The following is a 19,617-nucleotide window of genomic DNA, read 5'->3' on the forward strand; positions in this document are numbered from 1 at the left end:
TGAGGAGATTACAATGATTAAACGAGTGTTTTTTTAAACTCTAAAACATGAAATGTGGAGTTATCTGCTTTTGCCAAAAAACTACTGTTGGAGTTTGCTATAAAACAAACTTTTAATATGTAAAAAAAACATACTCTCAATGAACTTTAATTTTGTAAATTACCTGTATTTGTTTAAGTTTTTATTACTTAATCAAAACAACCCAACTGCAGTTTGATTGATATTACTTGGAATGCGCAATAAAAAAAACGTGATTTCTGGGGGAAAAAAAATCGTTTATCGTTAATCGAGTTATCGGTTTTTGCAAATGAACTCTTCTTTTATTGTTCTCATCACACTTGAAATAGGAGGTCAAGTCAAGTGCATTGCATTGTTACTGTTGAATAAAACTAAAAAAATAAATAAAATAAAGCTAAAATAAAACATATTAGAAAAATTGAAAACTTAACCGTAAAAAATGTAGCCTTGTCAAAAACTAATAAAAAGCTAAACTAGAAGTTAATTAAGCTATATTAATTACAGTTAAAAAATAAAATCTAATTCAAAATCTTTAATAAATACCATAATAGTATAGGCCTATAAATAATACTAATAGTGCATTGCATTGTAGGATACAGCATTTTAGCAATTTCAGTAGATCTTACCAGTATTCTGTAAATAAATAAACCCACATATAACACAAAGCATGCATACTGTATATTTTGGAAATATTATGAGTAGCAAGCTATTCTGAACATAGCCTATGTCAATATGAGCAGTGTATCTCACCACAAGGAGGAATGTCGCAGAGCTCCATGCGCACGCCCTCATCTAGGGTGAAGCACCAGGGAGCGTCGTGCTTGTTTCCAGGGTTGCGGCAGTAGGAATGTCCCCCGTTGAGCTCTGGGTAACGCATGGCCAAGAAGGTGTGGCTGTGGGGATATTGCGAGTTCCATGGCTGACACTGACGACCAGATTTAGTCATGCTGACTGTCCCACGATAATCCGAACCGCTATTGTTATAACATTTGTGGCCTAAAATGGAATAGAATTTATTTATTTTTCAATAAAATAACATTTTGACAAGTCTTTTTTAATAATTACACAAAATACATACTTTTATTTATGGTCTCAGCTATCGGGATGCCTATTCTCATACAGTTGGCAGCCTCGGGACTGTCCGAAGCGGCCAGGTCTTCACAGTTGGGCAGTTTGAGGCGCTTGAGGATGAGGGGGTTGGACCGAGCGATGATGTACTCTGTCTTACACAGGTCGTTCTCCAGAATCTCACACTCGTCCTTGCACAAGTCCCGTGGTTTGTCCATGCCAGAGCTACGGTCACATGTCGGGAAGGCAAAATGGCACAAGGACGGGATAGCGAACTGGGAGCAGCGATCTGACAGGTGATTCGAGGTGCCAATCATGGTGAACGCCGCTGAAAAAGAAAAAAAAAACCAAGCCTTCACACAAGGGTTTCCTCCAGATTTTAAAGCAAAAATAAGACATTGTGGATTCTAACAAGCTACGTAACAGTCTAGTGAAATTATATCTTACACACAAACAACAAAGAGAAAGTTCTGGTGAATTGTTGTGGTTTCGCAAGAAGCTGTGTGATTCAAAAACAAATTGACTGCTCACTCTTGAGGGGAAACCACAGAGAATGCCTGTGTGATCTAAAATGGCTACAATTAGGAACTTTCTCACAGAAAACAAAAACATTTCAAATTTAAAACTGAAGCCCAGCTTAGTCCAGTCCATATGTGTGTGATACCAAGATTTAGCTTTAAAAAACCCTTTAAACTCTCTCAGACTACATAACTTTTCTCTCTGGTTCTGGTATCAGACTGTAATACCATGGCAGATATATAAGATGGTCTTGAATGATTACTATATTCACATAGCTTGGAATCTATATGGTAATTCAAAGATGTCTTAAATGTCCAAAAACACTGCCTAGCTGGCAAAAGCTCTCTTATCTAAGGCTTCAGACTGATTTTATCAGCTGCATTTCAGTTGAATTCTGTACAACGCAGTTTTTGTTTTGAAATGTCTTTTGTAAGGACTGAGAAGCGAATGTTTTTTTTTTAAAGGGCTACCTGTGATTTGGGTCTCAATCTCGCCTTGCATCTGCAGCGAGTCCACGAAGATACTCCTGTTTCCTATGAAGCGAGCACACGCGATCCCTCTGTATGGCTGGCAGAAACCTTCCTCATCAAAATCATCTCTAAAAACAAAATAAACATGAAATGTGCATGTTAATTATGGTAAATTAGGTTAGCAGGCCTTAAAAACAATATACAGCCCAGATCCCCCTACATTGGCTTTTATCAGTATCGTTTTTGGCAGAGGGAATTCATGCAATGTTGTAATTTTAATTCCAGCACTAGAGGGCAGTAAGAGCCACTGTATCACATAAATACACACAGCTGGAACCCCACAGAACAAAACCTGGCAAATTTAATCAGCCTATACAATACAAATCCAACATATGAAAAATACATTCAAATGGAATATAATACAGACCTGGATATATCATTTAAAGGATTCAACATATCATAAATAATGAAAAAGACGTTTTGTTCTGTGTCTGCATGTCATACCCTGTAATTTAAACCATATGAACGGGTGGTTCTCGCAAAAGTGTATGTCATCCATATATACACACCAAGAGAAAAACACAAAGCCTGAGTCACTGCTGGGCTCCAGTGATATGCAATGCGGTAAACCAAAACAATCTGACTTAATAACGTGTAAGATAAATTAGAGAAAACAATGATCAGGTTATAAACAGTTCAAATAAATAGACAAAATGTAAAAAAAAACAGAATCAGTTAAAATGGTTGGTGGTGTTAATGAAAAGCAGGCGTGTGAAAGGTCAGAGGTCAAAAGTCAAAGCAGTGTCTGAGGAGACGTCGATCCTGACATTCGCACTCAATCTGGACATGTTTGGAATAGAATACTAACTTTTTTTTACTGAGTACTCTACATTATATACTGTGCCTGCTATTCTTTAAAATACTAGAACTAGAAGAATAGGAATGATTCTATGGTCATATACAGTACTGCTTGAAAGTTTGTGAACCCTTTAGAATTTTCTATATTTCTGCATAAATATGACCCAAAACATCATCACATTTTCATATAAGTCCTGAAAGTTGACAAAGAGAACTGAACTTTCAAACACGTGAGAGAAAAAAATAGTTTCTTTGTCATTTATTTATTGAGAAAAATGATCCAGTGTTACATATCTATGCATTGGAAAAGTATGTGAATCTTTGCTTTCAGTATCTGGTGTGACCCCCTTTTGCTGCAGTAACTGAAGGTAAAGTTTCTTGTAAATGCTGATCAGTCCTGCACAATAACATGTAGGAGTTTTAGACCATTCCTTAGTGCAGAACCACTTAAACTCTGTGATGTTGGTTTCCTCCTATGAACTGCTTGCTTAGGTCCTTCCAACATTTTAATTGGATTAAGGTCTGGACTTTGACTCAGCCATTCCAAAACAATAACTTTGTTCTTCTTTAACCATTCTTTGGTAGAATGACTTGTGTGCTTGGGGTTGTTGTCTTGCTGCATGACCCACGTTCTCTTGAGACTCTGTTCTTAAACAGATGTCCTGACGTTTTACTTTATAATCTGCTGGTATAATTCAGAATTCATTGTTCCATCAATGATGGCAGGCTGTGCTGGCCAAGATGCAGCAAAACAGGCCCAAGCCATGATACCACCACCATGTTTCACAGATGGAGTAAGATTCTTAAGCTGGAATGCAGTGTGTTCTTTTCTCCGAACATAATAGCTTCTCTTTTAAACCAATACGTTCTATTTTGGTTTCATCCATCCATTAAACCTTTCTCCAATAGTCCACTGGCTCGTCCACGTGATCTTTAGCAAGCAATTTTCTTTTTGGAGAACAGTGGCTTTCTTCTTGCAACTCTGTCATGCACACCATGGTTGCTCAGTGTTCTCCTGATGGTGGGCTCATGAACATTAACATTAGCCAATGTGAGAAAGGCCTTTAGTTGCTTAGAAGTTACCCTGGGAACTTTTGCAACCTCACAGACTATTACACGTTCTGCTTTGGAGAGATCTTTGTTGGCCGACCACTTCTCGGGAAGGTAACAGTGGTCTTGAATTTCCTCCATTTGCACACAATCTGTCTGACTGTGGATTTATGGAGTCCAAACTCTTTAGAGATGGTTTTGTAAACTTTTCTAGCCTGATGAGCAAAACATCAACTCTTTTTCCAAGGTCCTCAGTAATCTCCTTTGTTCGTGACATGATTCACTTCCACAAACATGATCAGACTTTAATAGATCCCTGTTCTTTGAATAAAACAGGTCACGTACTGACATTTGATAGTCATTGCACTGACTGAAAACACCTCTGCACAGAGGGACTCTAATTTCACCTTTAAATTAACTGCTAATCCAAGAGATTCACATACTTTTGCCACTCACAGATATGCAATATTGGGTCACTTTCCAGAATAAATAAATTACAAAGAATATATTTTTGTCATTTGTTTGATTGGGTTCTCTTTGTCTACTTTCAGGACTTGTGCGAAAATCTGATTATGTTTTGGGTCATATTTATTTATGCAGAAATATAGAAAATTCTAAAGGGTTCACAAACTTTCAAGCAGCACTGTACATTATTATATAAATGTTTTAAACAGTAGTACATAATATTTTTGCGAAATGACAATGCTGCAGTGGAAATATTTGATAAATTTAGTTATGTAGATTTATGTGTGTCAGTTAGTCTATGTATACATACAACACTGTTCAAACACTGGGGTTGGTAAGATATTTTTAATGTTTTTGAAAGAAGAATACACTTTTTTAATTAATCACAGATGAAAATAGGTTTGCAAGAAACCTTATTGCATTTTTTAGGATTATTTGATGAATAGAAAGAACAGAATTGATTTCAAATAGTTTTTTGTAACAATGTTTACTGTCACTTTTGACCTATTTAATGCATCCTTGCTGAATAAAAGTATTAATTTCTTAAGTAGTAGTGTATATATTTAAATTATACAATGGAATATATCAAAGTACCATGGCATTACAATCTGACAGCATCCCCATGTTATCCCTACAGTTCTGATTTGTAAGGGCAAAACAGTTTAGTTAAAAATGTGTCCTGTCAAGTATTATGTAAAACAGTTCAATCTAAAATTGAGGACAGCACAAGAATCCGGCACAATGACAGACACTGGAAAAGTTTTACAGCTCTCCAGCATGTGCGTCACAGGAGAATGTATTGGTAACTGTGGCCACCCACAGAAAGCTAAATGACAAGGAGGAGCAGTTGTTGTGGGGAACTATAACCTATTTTTGCATAATATTGTTTTTTTTTTTTTAACTTTCTCTTTCCCTTACATTCTCCCATTCTCTCCTGCTGTCTTAGACACGCACATATACATGAACACACTCCAGTTCATCAGCGTGTGTTTGTGTTTCTTACGAAGCGCGTGGTTTGTATAAACAGATGGAAGTCCAGTGCATTTCTTTACTCATCAGTGCCAGTTGGAAGTGAGTCATAATTAAAGGAAAAGTGAGAGGAGCAACACAAACTGTATTAATTGACCTGTGACAGTGATGTAACAAGAGGAAGAGAACAAGAGAAAGTTCTGTCTTGGCAAACACAAAACATGATATGCTTTTCAACATGCTCTTTAGATCCAGCACATTTTGGAATTCCTGCAGGATCCTCAAACTCTCCTGTTAAACCTATTGAGTCGAGACAGGAAGGAGTGAGGAGTCTAAAAATGCTCCCCTGTGAGCTGAGTAGCAGAGAAATCATCCTGAGAGAGATTAAACATTACCAAGATGGATGTTTAATTCTTCAGGGTGTCCTATTCCTGAAAAGTGTGTAGCAAAAGCCATCCACAAACAATTATACAAAGGGGCCCAACATTTTGAGACCACAGAGGAAAATATTTTGTAGAATTTATTATTTACTTCTTAAACATTGGCCACGTTCACACAGCAGCAGAATAAGGTTGACAGTCCTGTATTTGAGTCCTTAATACGGTTACGTTCACACACAGTTCGGTTATTTACAGGTGTGACAATCGCATTCTGTAACCGAACTCACACCTGTAAATTTTCAGGACTCACAACCGCATTCTCGGAACACACGCACTGTGTGAACAGAACAGGACTGGACAACTAGATGTCTGTCAGGTCATACAGCGCGTGAGAGAGCCGCTCTGCCGCACAAACGCGCGTCTACCGTGTGTTTCGTGTTTTTGGTAACTTACAGTGACGGAGAAATGAGCTGCGTGTCATCTGAAATTTTTTAGATCCTGTCAATTTTCCTCCGGAGCCGCTCCCGTCAGTTTTGTGTCCGATTACGACACTAAAAATCTAAATTATAAGATAGTAAGTCATAATTATGACACAAAGTCAAAATTATGACAAACATTTATGACAGTTTATGAGATAGAAATTCATTTTTATTCAAGATATGAAATGCTGAAATTATGAGATACTGAGTAATAAGTATGATATTAAAAATGTACTTTTTAAATGCTATAAATATGACTTATGTCATATGTTTGACTTTTTATCTCACAATTATGACTTGGCATCATGAAATTATGTGGGGAAATGGACCTTCACAGATATCAACTCCACAAGATATGATTTGAGGATGTTAAATCGAAGGAAAAAAATAAAAATCCACACAACAGGAGAAGATCTTTCCCTGTTGTCCTGGTCTGGAACTCAGCTATTTCACCATCAAACCTCAGTTTGATGCATGTGAAGTGAGGTCAGCCAGATGCCCTAAAATTAATATCTTGGCCCAAACAAAGTTGTTATTTACAAGAGCCTAGTTAAGACACTAAGCTCATGAAGATGTCAGTGCCGCATACTAGCAACAGTAAGGAGAATGGATTTGTGTCATCAATGTTATTGCACATGCCCTGGAGTCTAATAAATGTATCAAGATATTCCCATCCGGAAACAATCTCCAATCTGCCTGGCCTGAAGCCTCCTCCATCTTTTTAGCCACTCTCCCTCTTTCTCCATCCATTAAGGAGTCAAAAACACCTCCTACACTTTTTTTTTCTCTTGTGCCATATGTTGCTCCACTTAAAAATGAGTTAAGCAGCAGAAAGGCTGATCAGTATGGACAGTGAGATACTCTGTTTGGAATCTCAAAGTCATACTGTGCCGAAATGTGATTCTGAAATAAGAAGATCTGATTGCTGACGTTTTATGAACAGATATTTCCACTTATTCCATTATAAGATCAAGAGACTCACTGGCCTACATTAAGAAAACTAATTGTAGATAAGCTCACTTGAAGGGCTCCCATGATCATGGAAAACATGTGATTTTCAGTTCTGGAAACATCATGGAAATTATTAAGATCTTAAAGTAGAGTAAAACTGGTCCACAAGTCAGATTGATATTATCAGTTTGTACTCTGAGGGACTTTTGGTACTCTAGAAAAAAACTATACACTACAAAGACTGGTTACTGACATACAAATGGAAAACTGGATTCATCTTTATGAAATTCTTAGAAATGAAAAAAGGTTTGGAAAAGATTGTAAGTAATGAAAATGCACTGAACCCTGTACATTTATAATAAAACTATTAAAATAAACTTTAAAAAAATAATTATTTGCCCCAAATTTTTTTTTGTTTTGTTTCTTCATCAGAGCAGATTTGGAGAAATTTAGCATTACATCACTTGCTCACCAATGGAACCTCTGCAGTGAATGGGTGCCGTTAGCATGAGAGTTTGAACTTTTTAAACTTAAAATGCCTTAATCATGAATTTGTTTCTTACAAATACGCAGCTTTCTGCTTCACAAAACATTAATCGGTGGATTACTTGTGAATTATTGTGATGTTTTTATCAGCTGTTTGGACTCTCATTCTCACGGCACCCATTCACTGCAGACACGCAATGTTAAATTTCTTCAAATCTGTTCTGATCCAGAACAAACGTTTTTTTACATCTTGGAAGGCCTGAGGGTGAGTAAATGTTCAGCAAATTAAAATTTTTGGATGAACTATTCCATTAAGTCTAAATCTAAAGGAGACTTGTATAATAATGTTGAAAATTCATGTTTAGTTGAAATAACATACTGCCCTCTATCTACTTGTATATGAGAAGCACGCTATATTTTTGAAAGATTTATCCCTAAACATGCAAAGATTGTTTTCCATGACTAAAGGATACCTCCTAAACTCTTGTGTTAGATCACCTCTCTGTAATATTTTATGGGCTCAATGGTGATGCATGTACTTAGAGGTTCTGATCTCATCCAAATTCATGTCACATTTTATGTGCTCATATAAAATTATTACATGATGCACCTCTGGAGTCTCTAATACTCAATATTTTCATCTCAGATACTTTGTGTACCATGAAAGCAACAATGGTCAACGATATCACTTCTCAGTGACTCTGAGCCTCCCATTTCATGCACTATGAATGTTAATGTCCATATTATCAGTGCTGTTTTGATGAAACACTTTCCAAAACAGCTTAACTTTGTTGTTACTGAAAGTATGAGGGCATTCCAGAGTAGAGTTTGTGAAGACGGGCAGACTGCCTGAATCTGTAAAATAGACTGTTTCATTGGCTATGTATCTGCACACACAATCTTTGAGGTTTTTTAAAACTCTTCTGTATGCCAGATGTAAGACACATAAAATCTTGTGTAATGGGGACTAGACTTAAGACCTTGAGAAGGATTTTTGAAAAAGAGAGGATACAATTCACAGTCAGGTTTACTCCTCAGCTAATGTTTGACCCGGGTCAATGGCTGTATATTTAACAATGGGGGGAATATGGGTAACAGTGGACTGGTTTGTCCCTGAAACAGGGAGGCCTGTGGTCCGTGACTGCATCTCGGGAGGAAGGGAAAGACAGCCACCGAGGGACTCTCATTAGGAGCCACGAAGAAAAAGAGGAAAGAGTCCTCATGTTACACTACCACAATAGCAGCCTCTATTACAGAAGCAAAGGACACAACCCTGTGACCCCTGAGATCTCCCAGAAAGAGAGAAACGGGGCATGCAAACTATAGTCAAAGACTAGGCACGTGATCTGAGCAGAGATTAAAAAAAAAAAACGAAATGCTTGTCTTGACAACGTATTAATATAAGGAAGCCAGTTATATGAAATTAATTAAGTTGACAAAAATGCTTTTTTCAATAATAATAATAATAATAATAATAATAATAATAAGTTAATATTTGTAAACTTAAAAATTTGAACATGAAACTTTATATTAATATATTAATGTTATTGACATTATTTAACAATGTTATTAAATTATTTTATTATTTAATGATTATTAATTAGCAATATAAGAGGAAAAAGTAAAAATAAAATTTCTTAAAAACTTAATTTACAATAATATCATTATAAGAACAACAAAAGTTATCCTTATCAGCAATATTAAAAGGGATAAAAGGGGAAAAACAAACTGTTCTTATTTTTGAATAATTAAATTAAAAATATTTTTATATATATATATATATATATATATATATATATATATATATATATATATATATGTATATATATGTACACTTAAATAGTATGTGCTCAAATGGCAGTTTTTTTGTGTGGTATCAAAATTGAGCATCAAGAATCGAATCACTGGTATTTTTTTTTTTTCCTTATTTAACTGAAATAGCATGTGCTCAAAAAATTACAGTTTTCCTCTGTGGCATCAAAAGTTAGCAACAAGAATCATGAAATTATAATCACTGGTATTTATTTATTTATTTAATATTTACCTCAAATAGTATGTGCTCAAATACATGACAGTTGTTTTTTTGTGTGGTATCAAAATTGAGCATCAAGAATGGTGAAATGTCACTGGTATTTTGTTGGTTTCCTGACAGCTCTATATCCATCAGAAGCCTGATTATATGATCTGTGCTTTAGGAACACAAAAGATTATCCACCCCTTCTCATCACTCCGCACTCCACCTGACCACATCCCATCCCCTGAGAGCAACGCTGAGCCTCGGTCTCCGGTTTCTCAATTTAAAGGTCCACGTCCACTGGGTACAACTGCTCTCGCTGAAACAAATAATCTGGAGATTGGCTGTACGGGTGTATTAAAACCCCCAACAGATGATTTGCTTATACAATGTGCAGTTGAGTGATTTGCTAACCAAAAGAGGGCAGAAAGGTCAAACTATTAGGAGCCCATTAGGACGAGAGGTGACAACGTACATGGAGAAAAATAGTCCACGTTTGTTTTTCTATTCACTGAACCACAATGTGTACTGATCATTCAATAACAAACAGAACTGACCAGCTGAGGTGTCACAAAACAAGTAATTAGGTGGAGTAAACAAAGAGTGAATTGTGCCAGCTGATAGCGTTGTTTATTTGCACACGCTTGTCTGCTTTTGTGTCAGCATCCGAAACACTAAAGGAATTATGCTAACTAGGAAACTGTGCAAACACACCCACAACATTAGTGCTAAACACAATTTACATGCCGTAGTTCTCCATCGTGTGCTGATTCTGACAACTTAGTAGTGAAGAATATAGCAGGCTACAGCAATATTTATCAAAATGAATGTTGCTCTGCTTCCTTTAATGAATTACTTCCATCATGATCAATATAAAATTTGCAAGCACTCTCTTAAATAACATTCTTTTTACAACATTATTTCCATGGGTGATAACAGCGCAACTATTAATTTACAATCATTTTAAATTAAATATAAAATTTGAATTGCATTTACACAAAGACTTTAATTAAAAGAAATAGTTCAAACCGAAATAAAACTTAACTGACATTTACTCACTCTCAGGCCATCCCAGATGTAGATGAGCTTGTTTCTTAATCAGAACAGATTTGCAGGACTTTAGCATTAAATCTAAATGCTACACTTTAGCAAGTGCTCACCAATGGATCCTCTAAGGTGGATGGGTGCCGTCAGAATGTGAGTTCAAACAGCTGATAAAAACATCACAATAATCCACAAGTAATCCACATTAAACTCCTTTCCATCAATTCATGTCTTTGGAAGTGAAAAGCTGCTTGTTTTAAATAAACAAATCCATCATTAAGGCATTTTAACTTTAAACCATCACTTCTGGCCAAAATAACAGTCCATAGTGAAAAAGTCTATCCCACATCACATCACCATTCACCAACACTTGTTCAGAACTGTTTTTGCTTGTAAACAGTGCTTGATCTGTGCCTATTTCTCTCCTGATTCAGACAAGACGACTTTTTTATTGGAGAAAGCAATAAGATGGGGGACTTAAATTTTAGCGGAAAGCAATGGTTTGAAGTTAAAAACTTCCAATGATGTTTTAAAAAAATTTTTTTATCATGTTTATCATGCAAAACACATTTTTCACATCACAAGACATTAACTGATGGACTGGAGTCATGCTTTTATCACCTGTTTGAACTCTGACGATGGGTTCTGACGGCACCCATTCACTGCAGAGGATCCATTGGTGAGCAAGAGATGTAATGCTAAATTTCTCAAAATCTGATCCGGTGAAGAAGCAAACTCATCTACATCTTGGATGGCCTGAGGGTGAGTACATTTTCAGCAAATATTCACTTTTGAGTGAACCATTCCTTTAAATTGCATTAAATGGTCAATCTGTGGTGCTTAGTGAATAAGACAGGGTTTTTGCTGAAGAGGCACAACTCACATTCAGTGTGTGTATAGTGTTTGAATAGATGTGGGTGTGTATGCATCTGCTTGTGTGAAAGTTATAAAACTGAATCCTGACACCACTGTTATTTACTTCATATGTTATTGCGCGCTACGCGAATCTACATTCGTCTGCCAAAAAAGCGCCTGAACTTCATGCTGTAATCAGTGTTGGCTCAAGGAATTGGCACAGCACCACTAAACTGACAACATGACTCATATAATCACTAAGCAGAGTAAAGAACAACCTTTATCCAAGAAAGCTTCTCCACCATGTTTTGATATGTGCTTGCGATTTGTCACACCTTATGGTTTACAAAGCCAAAGTGTATAGATCATAATGCAAACACGGCTGTTTAAATGACAAGAACATGCATGTTTAACACAGCCGGTGTGTTTTTATAGAGAGTGTGGAACCGTGAGTAATTATGCATTACTCACAGCTTACTTCCAGGTGTAGGAAAACATAGAAACTCCACACAATTCCCCACACAAGGAATATCAAAAAAAAAAAAGCTCACTGTACACAAATGTCTCTGCTTTCCTTAAGCATGACCTATTTATCTCTGTCCATATCAACAGAACAAATCACTATACATTATATATATCATTAAACTATCTTCACTAAGACATTATTTCATAACTTTAGCATATCCAAAGCTGTAAAAAGCATTAAAACTGAAAGGAACTTGCGCTGCAGGTAAGGGGTTATCCATTTGAGAGGGGCTCTGGGAATAAAGTTCATGCTCTCCCAATAAAAGCAAATTTACTGGCCCCATGTCCCTCTAAAAGTAATGGGAATAAGACATAACTTATTCCCCTCAGTGAAAAGAAGAGAGAAAGAACGCGTTTCTGAGCTTTCATTCATATTTACAGTTGTGTATCCAAACGTGTGTCCGCTGTAGCTCAAATGGAAAAAAATCAGAAGGCTTTGTTCATGGAAAAACCTGAGGAGAGGGTGCAGGGCAGAGAGTCAATAGAAAAAGAAAAGGCAGAAGACGTTGAGAGAGAGAGAGAGAGACTGGGGATACTCTGAATACATAATATATTATAAAACTATAAAATACCATAAATCCCTAGTTCAAAATGCCTAATTTTATTCATTCAGAGGTAGATAACATGATAAAACTATAATTGTATTCTTTGATTATAAGCATTTTTTTTTTTACTTTTGAGAGGTCTTAAAATGATTATGACATAGTTATATAGTTTATATATCATAGCTTTAAATGTATACCCCAGTCCAAAAAATAAACCCCAAATTATACTTCTATAAGTTGTGAGAATTTATAGACTTGTTTAGAACCAACCTCCACATACCGTTGCTATGGTTAACTGAAATGCAAATATTTTTGTCTGTGATGAACTAATATCAGCTGGCATATATTAACGGACCATTAAAATAAAGATAAACAGGCTGTCTATGGCAGGGCGGTGTGGTCTGCTGATGTAATTGAGTGGTAGAGGTTAATATGGCGTCATATGGGGTGCTGGGGAGGTATGCTGACCTGCACCGCTTGCTCTGAGACTGGAAAAGAAGTTTTGACGAAAGCTCAGGATCAGGTTTCAGACTGCACCTCCGCCATAGAGCATACCAGGTCAAAGGTCGTATACCAAGAGACTCATATTAAAGCTCCAATCTTCAGTCAATCAACACTTAGTTAAAAGAGCTCTATAACAAGCTAGAGATTTAGATCTCGACTGAGCCTGTATCTGCTTGCACGGTGAGCTAGTTTTCTGCAGTTATTATAACTTATTTTGAAGCTACAAAAACGAGTGCATCTTTGGTCAGGTCAGCAGGTAAATTGTACACAATGGAATAAATGTTGAGCAAAAATGTGGTGGAAAAAAGCATTAACACTAAATATATTAAAGTGGGGATCATAAAATCCTATTTATATTTAACAGATTGTACAGTATATATGGAAGCCCATTTTAGCATCACAATAAAAAATGAAAAGGCTAATTAAAAGTTAAATGTTACAAAATTGTAAATAAAGTCACATAGTGAGATATAAAATCACAATCATATGGCCATTATAAGTCACCATTATAAGGAATCAAGTCGCAATTATGTATTAAAAAATGCATTTGTGAGATATAAAATTGCAGTTACAGAAACATTAAGCTGCATTTGTGAGATAAGTCGTCGCAATTACAAAAAATAAAGTTGCAATTATGAGAAACAAAGAAACAATTTTGAAAAAAGTCAGAATAATGAGAAACAAGGTCAGATTTGACCAGAGGTAATACATGACCTTAAAAGTTTGAGAACTATTTTTGGAAAATAAAGTCAAGTTTGCAATATTTTTTTACTCTGAGGTGGAAAACTGACTTCCATAGATATATAGTGACCAGATCTAAGGGTTATATGTCCCATTAGTTTAAAAATGTCTGTGACAGGGGGGAAAAAACATGAAAGCCCATGAACTTGCAGTAAATCTGAGCTGCTTTTACAAGTTCTGTAACTCAATGTGCCAACTTCTAAGCACTATACAAACAAGCTGCTACTTACCTTCATAACTTTACAATTAAATTACTGTCCAACACCACAGTGACACAGTTCTGAATGACCGAATACATCTTCAAAAGCTCTAAGAATCAAATATATCACATCAAGGCTTTAACATCAATCAAATACAGAGCAGAAGTTATGAGAGCCCTTTGTTAAATCCTTGTTGCAACGGAAAGCTTTCTAAAACTGAAGCACTTGAATAGCTTTCAGAAGTATTATTGTAGTCGTTACTCAAAAGCAGTACGGGGCCCCATTAGGATGTGCTCCTTCAGACAATGCTGAGGCTTCTGGGATATCTCCAGCTCCTGTACCCCAATAGCCCAGCCTTGAGCGAACAATGGCCTGGAGTTTAAGATCAGTTCGATCTACCATTCTGCAGGCCAGTTAAAACCGCAATTGTAAAAAAGCGGAGTATCTCCTTTTGAAATGTAATTTTATTTGAGAAAAAGTTTCCCTTTCAAACAGATGGTAAAACTTTAACAGGCTTGACAAGCCAGTGATGGTAGTATTAATCTTTTCAAACAGGGAAAAAGGGGATTTTATAAACAACCTTGAAGAAATGTGGGGCCGTATACGGTTCAAACGTCTGCTATTAAAGAATTCTGCTGACGTTTCATGGGAGACCAGCAGCACAACTGCATTGTGTACATTAAGCTGTCTCTTCATGCTAAAATCACAGTAAAGAAATCATGTCTATTTACAGTACATTAATGATATTTTGATAAAGATAACCTTAGCAGCTCCTCCAGTATGATTAATGTGCATCACTTTCAACTGTAAGTCAAACAGCTGATTCTGAAAGATGCTAGTGATGGCAGACAAATATGTAGCTAAAAATGAGAATCAGAAATGGTAGAAACTGTAGTAGGGCTGTATTCTTGTAGCTTCATAACATTATGGTTGAACTAATGATGTCACATGGACTATTTTAATGATGTCCTTACTATCTTTCTGGGGCTTGAACAGGTAGTTGCGTTGCTGTCAGGGTCAGAAAGCTCTCGGATTTCATCAAAAATATCTTAATTTGTGTTCCAAACATGAACGAAGGTCTTATGGGTTTGGAAAGACATGAGGGTACAGAATTTTCATTTTTGGGTGAACTATCCCTTTAAATTAAAAAGTTTGAGAATTACTGTTCTAGGAAATACCAGTAAATCCTAAGCTATGAAAGAGCAACCATCAATTTTTTTCTTTTTTTTTTTGTGGGATGCTTCAATGAAGCGCAGGAAATGTTGGTTGAGGAGTCGTTTATCTCCCTTAAAAGTCTCATCTTGCCTATTAAATTCTTCCTACCGTGCTTCCCAAAAACAACCCAGCATCAATAGCATCGACGAGTGAGAAAATGAGTGAAAAAGGTGTGATGCCGAGACCTCTCTCCCCTACAGGATGGCTGACATTTGGGCCAGAACAACAGTGACCATTGTTTCTTCTTTAAAGGTTCATGCCCATTCCTCATCCATGGTGTTCGATTACCTCCTTTCCAGGTGGTCCCCATAAAAAAGGCAATGTTAAAAGTGAAGGGCAGTGAAAAGGGGGAAGAAAACATATTGCATTTATTGAAAAGTCTATGAATAAGGTCTTCAGTGTGAGCAATCATGACATGCAGCTGTGGTGAGCATCTGAGACGCGCTAGACACAACAGGGGACTGTATGTAGACGCTGCCCCTACCTGCTGTTTTGAGACCAGCTCACCTTATTCAAGCCCTTCCGCTTACAAAAGATAAAGCAGAGTTAACCTCACATCACTGAATCAAAGCCAAATCCGCTCTCATCAAACAAACGACCTCCTGTGTCATAGAGGGCTCATGGGACTCTATTATGGTCAAATTCTTAAAGGGATAGTTCACCCAAAAAATGAAAAATCTGTCATCATTTACTCATCATCATGCTATTCAAGGCCTGTATGACTTTCTTTCCTCTGTGGAACAAGGAAGAGGATACTTTGAAGTATGTTTCAGCTTTTTTTTATTGAATGAAAGTCACAATTTTGAGATATAAAGTCACAACTACAGAAAAAAGCCGCATATATGAGACATTAAATGACAGTTATGAGAAATAAAGTCACAATTGTGAGATGTTGCATTTACGAAAAAATTAAGTTAAAGTGGTGAGTTGCAATTTAAAAAAAAAAAAGTCAAAATTATGAGAAATAAGTTGCATGTATGGAATTATAAATTGAAAATTATGATATAAAGTCACAATTACATAAAAATTAAGTTACAAATTTCAATAAAGTTGCATTTGTGAGATATAAAGTTGCAAATATGATATATGTCACAACTGTAAGATATAAAGTTGCAATTATGTAAAAATTAAGTTACAATTAGAAGAACTAAAGTAGTAATTGTGAGATATAAAGTCACAATTGTAAGTGAGGGATATTTCATCAGGCTATAATATTCAGATTCTCTCAAAATCGCTTTTCCCAGCACTAAACCAATAGTTTTCAAAATGGTAAAACCTCGCTTATTTCTCAGAATGGCCAAATACAAGCTTCCATACCGTTAATCTATGAATGTGTCATTCCTTGTATCCTGCTTATTCATTGACCTTTTGCTCTTTAGACATCAATACCCCTCCCCACTTTTTCTCATATTACCTCTCTTCCCCACTACAAGGCCAGTTTCAGACCAGCTGTGGCCAGTTCAGCTCTCAGTCTATGCACTGACACCATGCTGGCAAACACACCTCTGCTCTGGAGTTCATTAAAGGAAGAGTTTCATTAGAGTCCCAGCCACAACACCTCACAAGGGACACCCTCTCCCCACACTCTCTTTACCGGGTACCGCTCACCAAGATGAGGCAGACACTTCGATACCGGAAAAAAAGGAGGCACATAAAGGAGAAAGAGCGTAAAGAAAAACAGACAGCATACTGACCCTTTTCCTCTTGATGGAAGCTGACATGATGACTTTCTTTGATGATGACACTAATGGTTACCAACAGGCCAACATATGGCTCAAAGGGATCTCTGTGCACCTCAGTGCAACGACGGCAGCTAGTCCAAAACGAGCCATGCTGTCGTCTGTATGAGGCTTAGAGGCACACAGACGGGTTTGTGGACTTTAATCAATATTAATGTGATTTGGAGCGCGGCCAGTCACGTCAAACGGTCAGGGGTTCAGTCTTTGATTTGGATGGAGACTATCCACAAAGCTTAGAAATGAAATCTGCACCACTTTGAGATTTGCATCAGTACTGTAAATAAAAAACACGCGACTGTTTACGTCTAACAGTGGGTCAACTTGCTACATAATATGAGAAGATGCTAGTGAGGGCAAAAACTATAGCACTAAATTGAAAGTATTACCTAAAACATGCTATCATAAATCTACGCTCTCATGCTAAGTGGCTACAGTAGGTGTTGAAGCCTGCAGCATGGAAATATGGTAAGATTAAAAGAGAAACATGAAGGCATTGTATTAATGTACTGTCTGTAATCTGAGTGGGTTGAAACAGAAACATGTGGTGAGGCCAGTTGCACATTTTAGCACAAACAGGTGCTGGCTGATTTTAATGAAGTTAGACATACAAATACTGCAGTTCCTACGGCCTTAAACAAGACACATGCAAGCAACATGGACAACATCTTCATTTGTCTTTGCTAACCTAGAATTGACCTGCTGAAGTTCCTGGAAGGCTCACCGTAAAGCTATAAACCAGAAATATAAAAGAACAGTCTTTAATTACCACATCTTTCATTGTCATTTTTCGTTGTAAATCTCAATTTATCTAAATTCCAATAAAACTTTAATTTGACAACAGTGAAAATAAATGATACTGAAATGCAGTGTTTCTAGTTTGTCAACAGTTTATAATCTTTTAAATATTTATTAATAATTAAATAATATTTAATTTAACAATAAAATATATTATTTAATTTATACATTTTTTAATGATATAAAACAGTAATTTTGCTAAATATTTTTACAACTTAATATAAATGCTTTCTATATTAATATATTTTAATATGTAACTGATTTTTGTGATAGCAAAACTAAATTCCCAGTAGCCATTATCCTTCAGAAATAATTTTAATGTGTTGATTTGGTGTTCATTTGGTGTCATTAGTGTGCTGCTTAATATTTTTGTGTAAACTGGGATACAAGCTTTAGAGGATGTTTTGAAGAATTGAAAGTACAAAAGAACAGCATTTATTTAAAATAGAATTTTTTGTAGCAATGAAAAAAGTCACTTTTGATCAATTTAATTCAGCCTTGTTGAACATATTTAATCTTACAGACAAGAGCATGCATTCCTTTCTGTGCAGGTCTACCACATCTACTCACTCACATCTAAAATGGAAAAGCCAGACAAATCTTGAAGGAGCAATTAAATCATTTGCTTATGCAAGTTTTTCCCCCTTTTGCTCTGCTATATTTAATGACAGATAATGGAGGATTTTAGATGGGGTACGGCACAGAGAAAAGGAAAATGGACTTACGGTGAAGGCCTTCCAGGCAGAGGGGTGGGAGCCGGATCTGGAAGAAAGAGAGAGTGGGGATTTTTAACAAAACGTTGGGCACAAATTGCCCACAAAGCAGCACAACACATGCAGCCAAGATGGCTCCTTGGCATGAAATAGAGAATAACTACAGTGACCTCATCAGACCTACACAGTTTCTCTGCCATTCAGGGCATCAGGACATTTCAAGGGTCGTCATTCCAAATGGAGGGACCACTGCTTTGCAACAGGTCAAAAATTATATGGGGTTTGTACTACTTGGAAATTGTTTCTCCTAGATAACAAAGACATTATTTTAAGAGAATATGAAATCTTTACTGAATTCTACTGCTACTTAGATTTTTCAACAGAGAAAGACTGGCATATCAACTATTTTAGTTCATACAGCTAAAGTCAATGGGGTCCAAACAAGACTAACAAAAACCCAAGGTGTGTCCAAAATCACATACTGAGTAGGTACTACATTTGAATGAACATCATAACCAGTAAACAGTATGATCAATAAAGCATAGATGTACTGTATGTAGTATGTATGAAATTTGGACATATTACATCCTTTGGCTTTGTCATGTGCCTTATGGCCTCATGATACAGTAAAGTGTGCACTGGATGGACACTTTGGAATGCTACTCATTTCTCATATTGTTTATTATAGCAGGGAAGTAGGCATAATCAGACACAGGGACAGAGATATTTTCCAAAATATGTTCTTTTATGTCCCACTGAAGAAAGAAAGTCATACAGGTTTGTAACAACATGAGTGAGTAAACAGTGATAATCTGCATTTCTGGGTGAACTGTCTTTCCCTTTAAAGGGGTAGTTCACCCAAAAATTTAAATTCTGTCATTAATTACTCACCGTCATGTCGTTCCAAACCTGTAAGACCTTTGTTCATATTCAGAACACAAATTAGGATATTTTTGATGAAATCTGAGAGCTTTCTGACCCTCCATTGACAAAGCAACTGACACGTTCAAGGCC

At 36.4% G+C, this 19,617-nt stretch overlaps 1 protein-coding gene across 2 annotated transcripts in view; it reads right to left on the minus strand.

Moving 5' to 3' along the window:
- Window positions 1–19,617, minus strand: part of ror1 (receptor tyrosine kinase-like orphan receptor 1) — a 125,581-nt gene that overhangs the window by 7,866 nt on the left and 98,098 nt on the right. For both annotated transcript variants that reach the window (XM_058779960.1, XM_058779959.1), the window contains exons 5-8: window positions 18,616–18,652; window positions 2,076–2,203; window positions 1,097–1,414; window positions 769–1,014 (exon numbers count right to left, since the gene is read on the minus strand). In XM_058779960.1, the coding sequence (XP_058635943.1) occupies window positions 769–1,014; window positions 1,097–1,414; window positions 2,076–2,203; window positions 18,616–18,652 (729 nt within the window). The remainder of the gene's footprint in view (window positions 1–768; window positions 1,015–1,096; window positions 1,415–2,075; window positions 2,204–18,615; window positions 18,653–19,617) is intronic.

Source organism: Onychostoma macrolepis, chromosome 06 (genome assembly GCF_012432095.1).
Source record: "Onychostoma macrolepis isolate SWU-2019 chromosome 06, ASM1243209v1, whole genome shotgun sequence".
Classification (NCBI taxonomy): domain Eukaryota; kingdom Metazoa; phylum Chordata; class Actinopteri; order Cypriniformes; family Cyprinidae; genus Onychostoma; species Onychostoma macrolepis.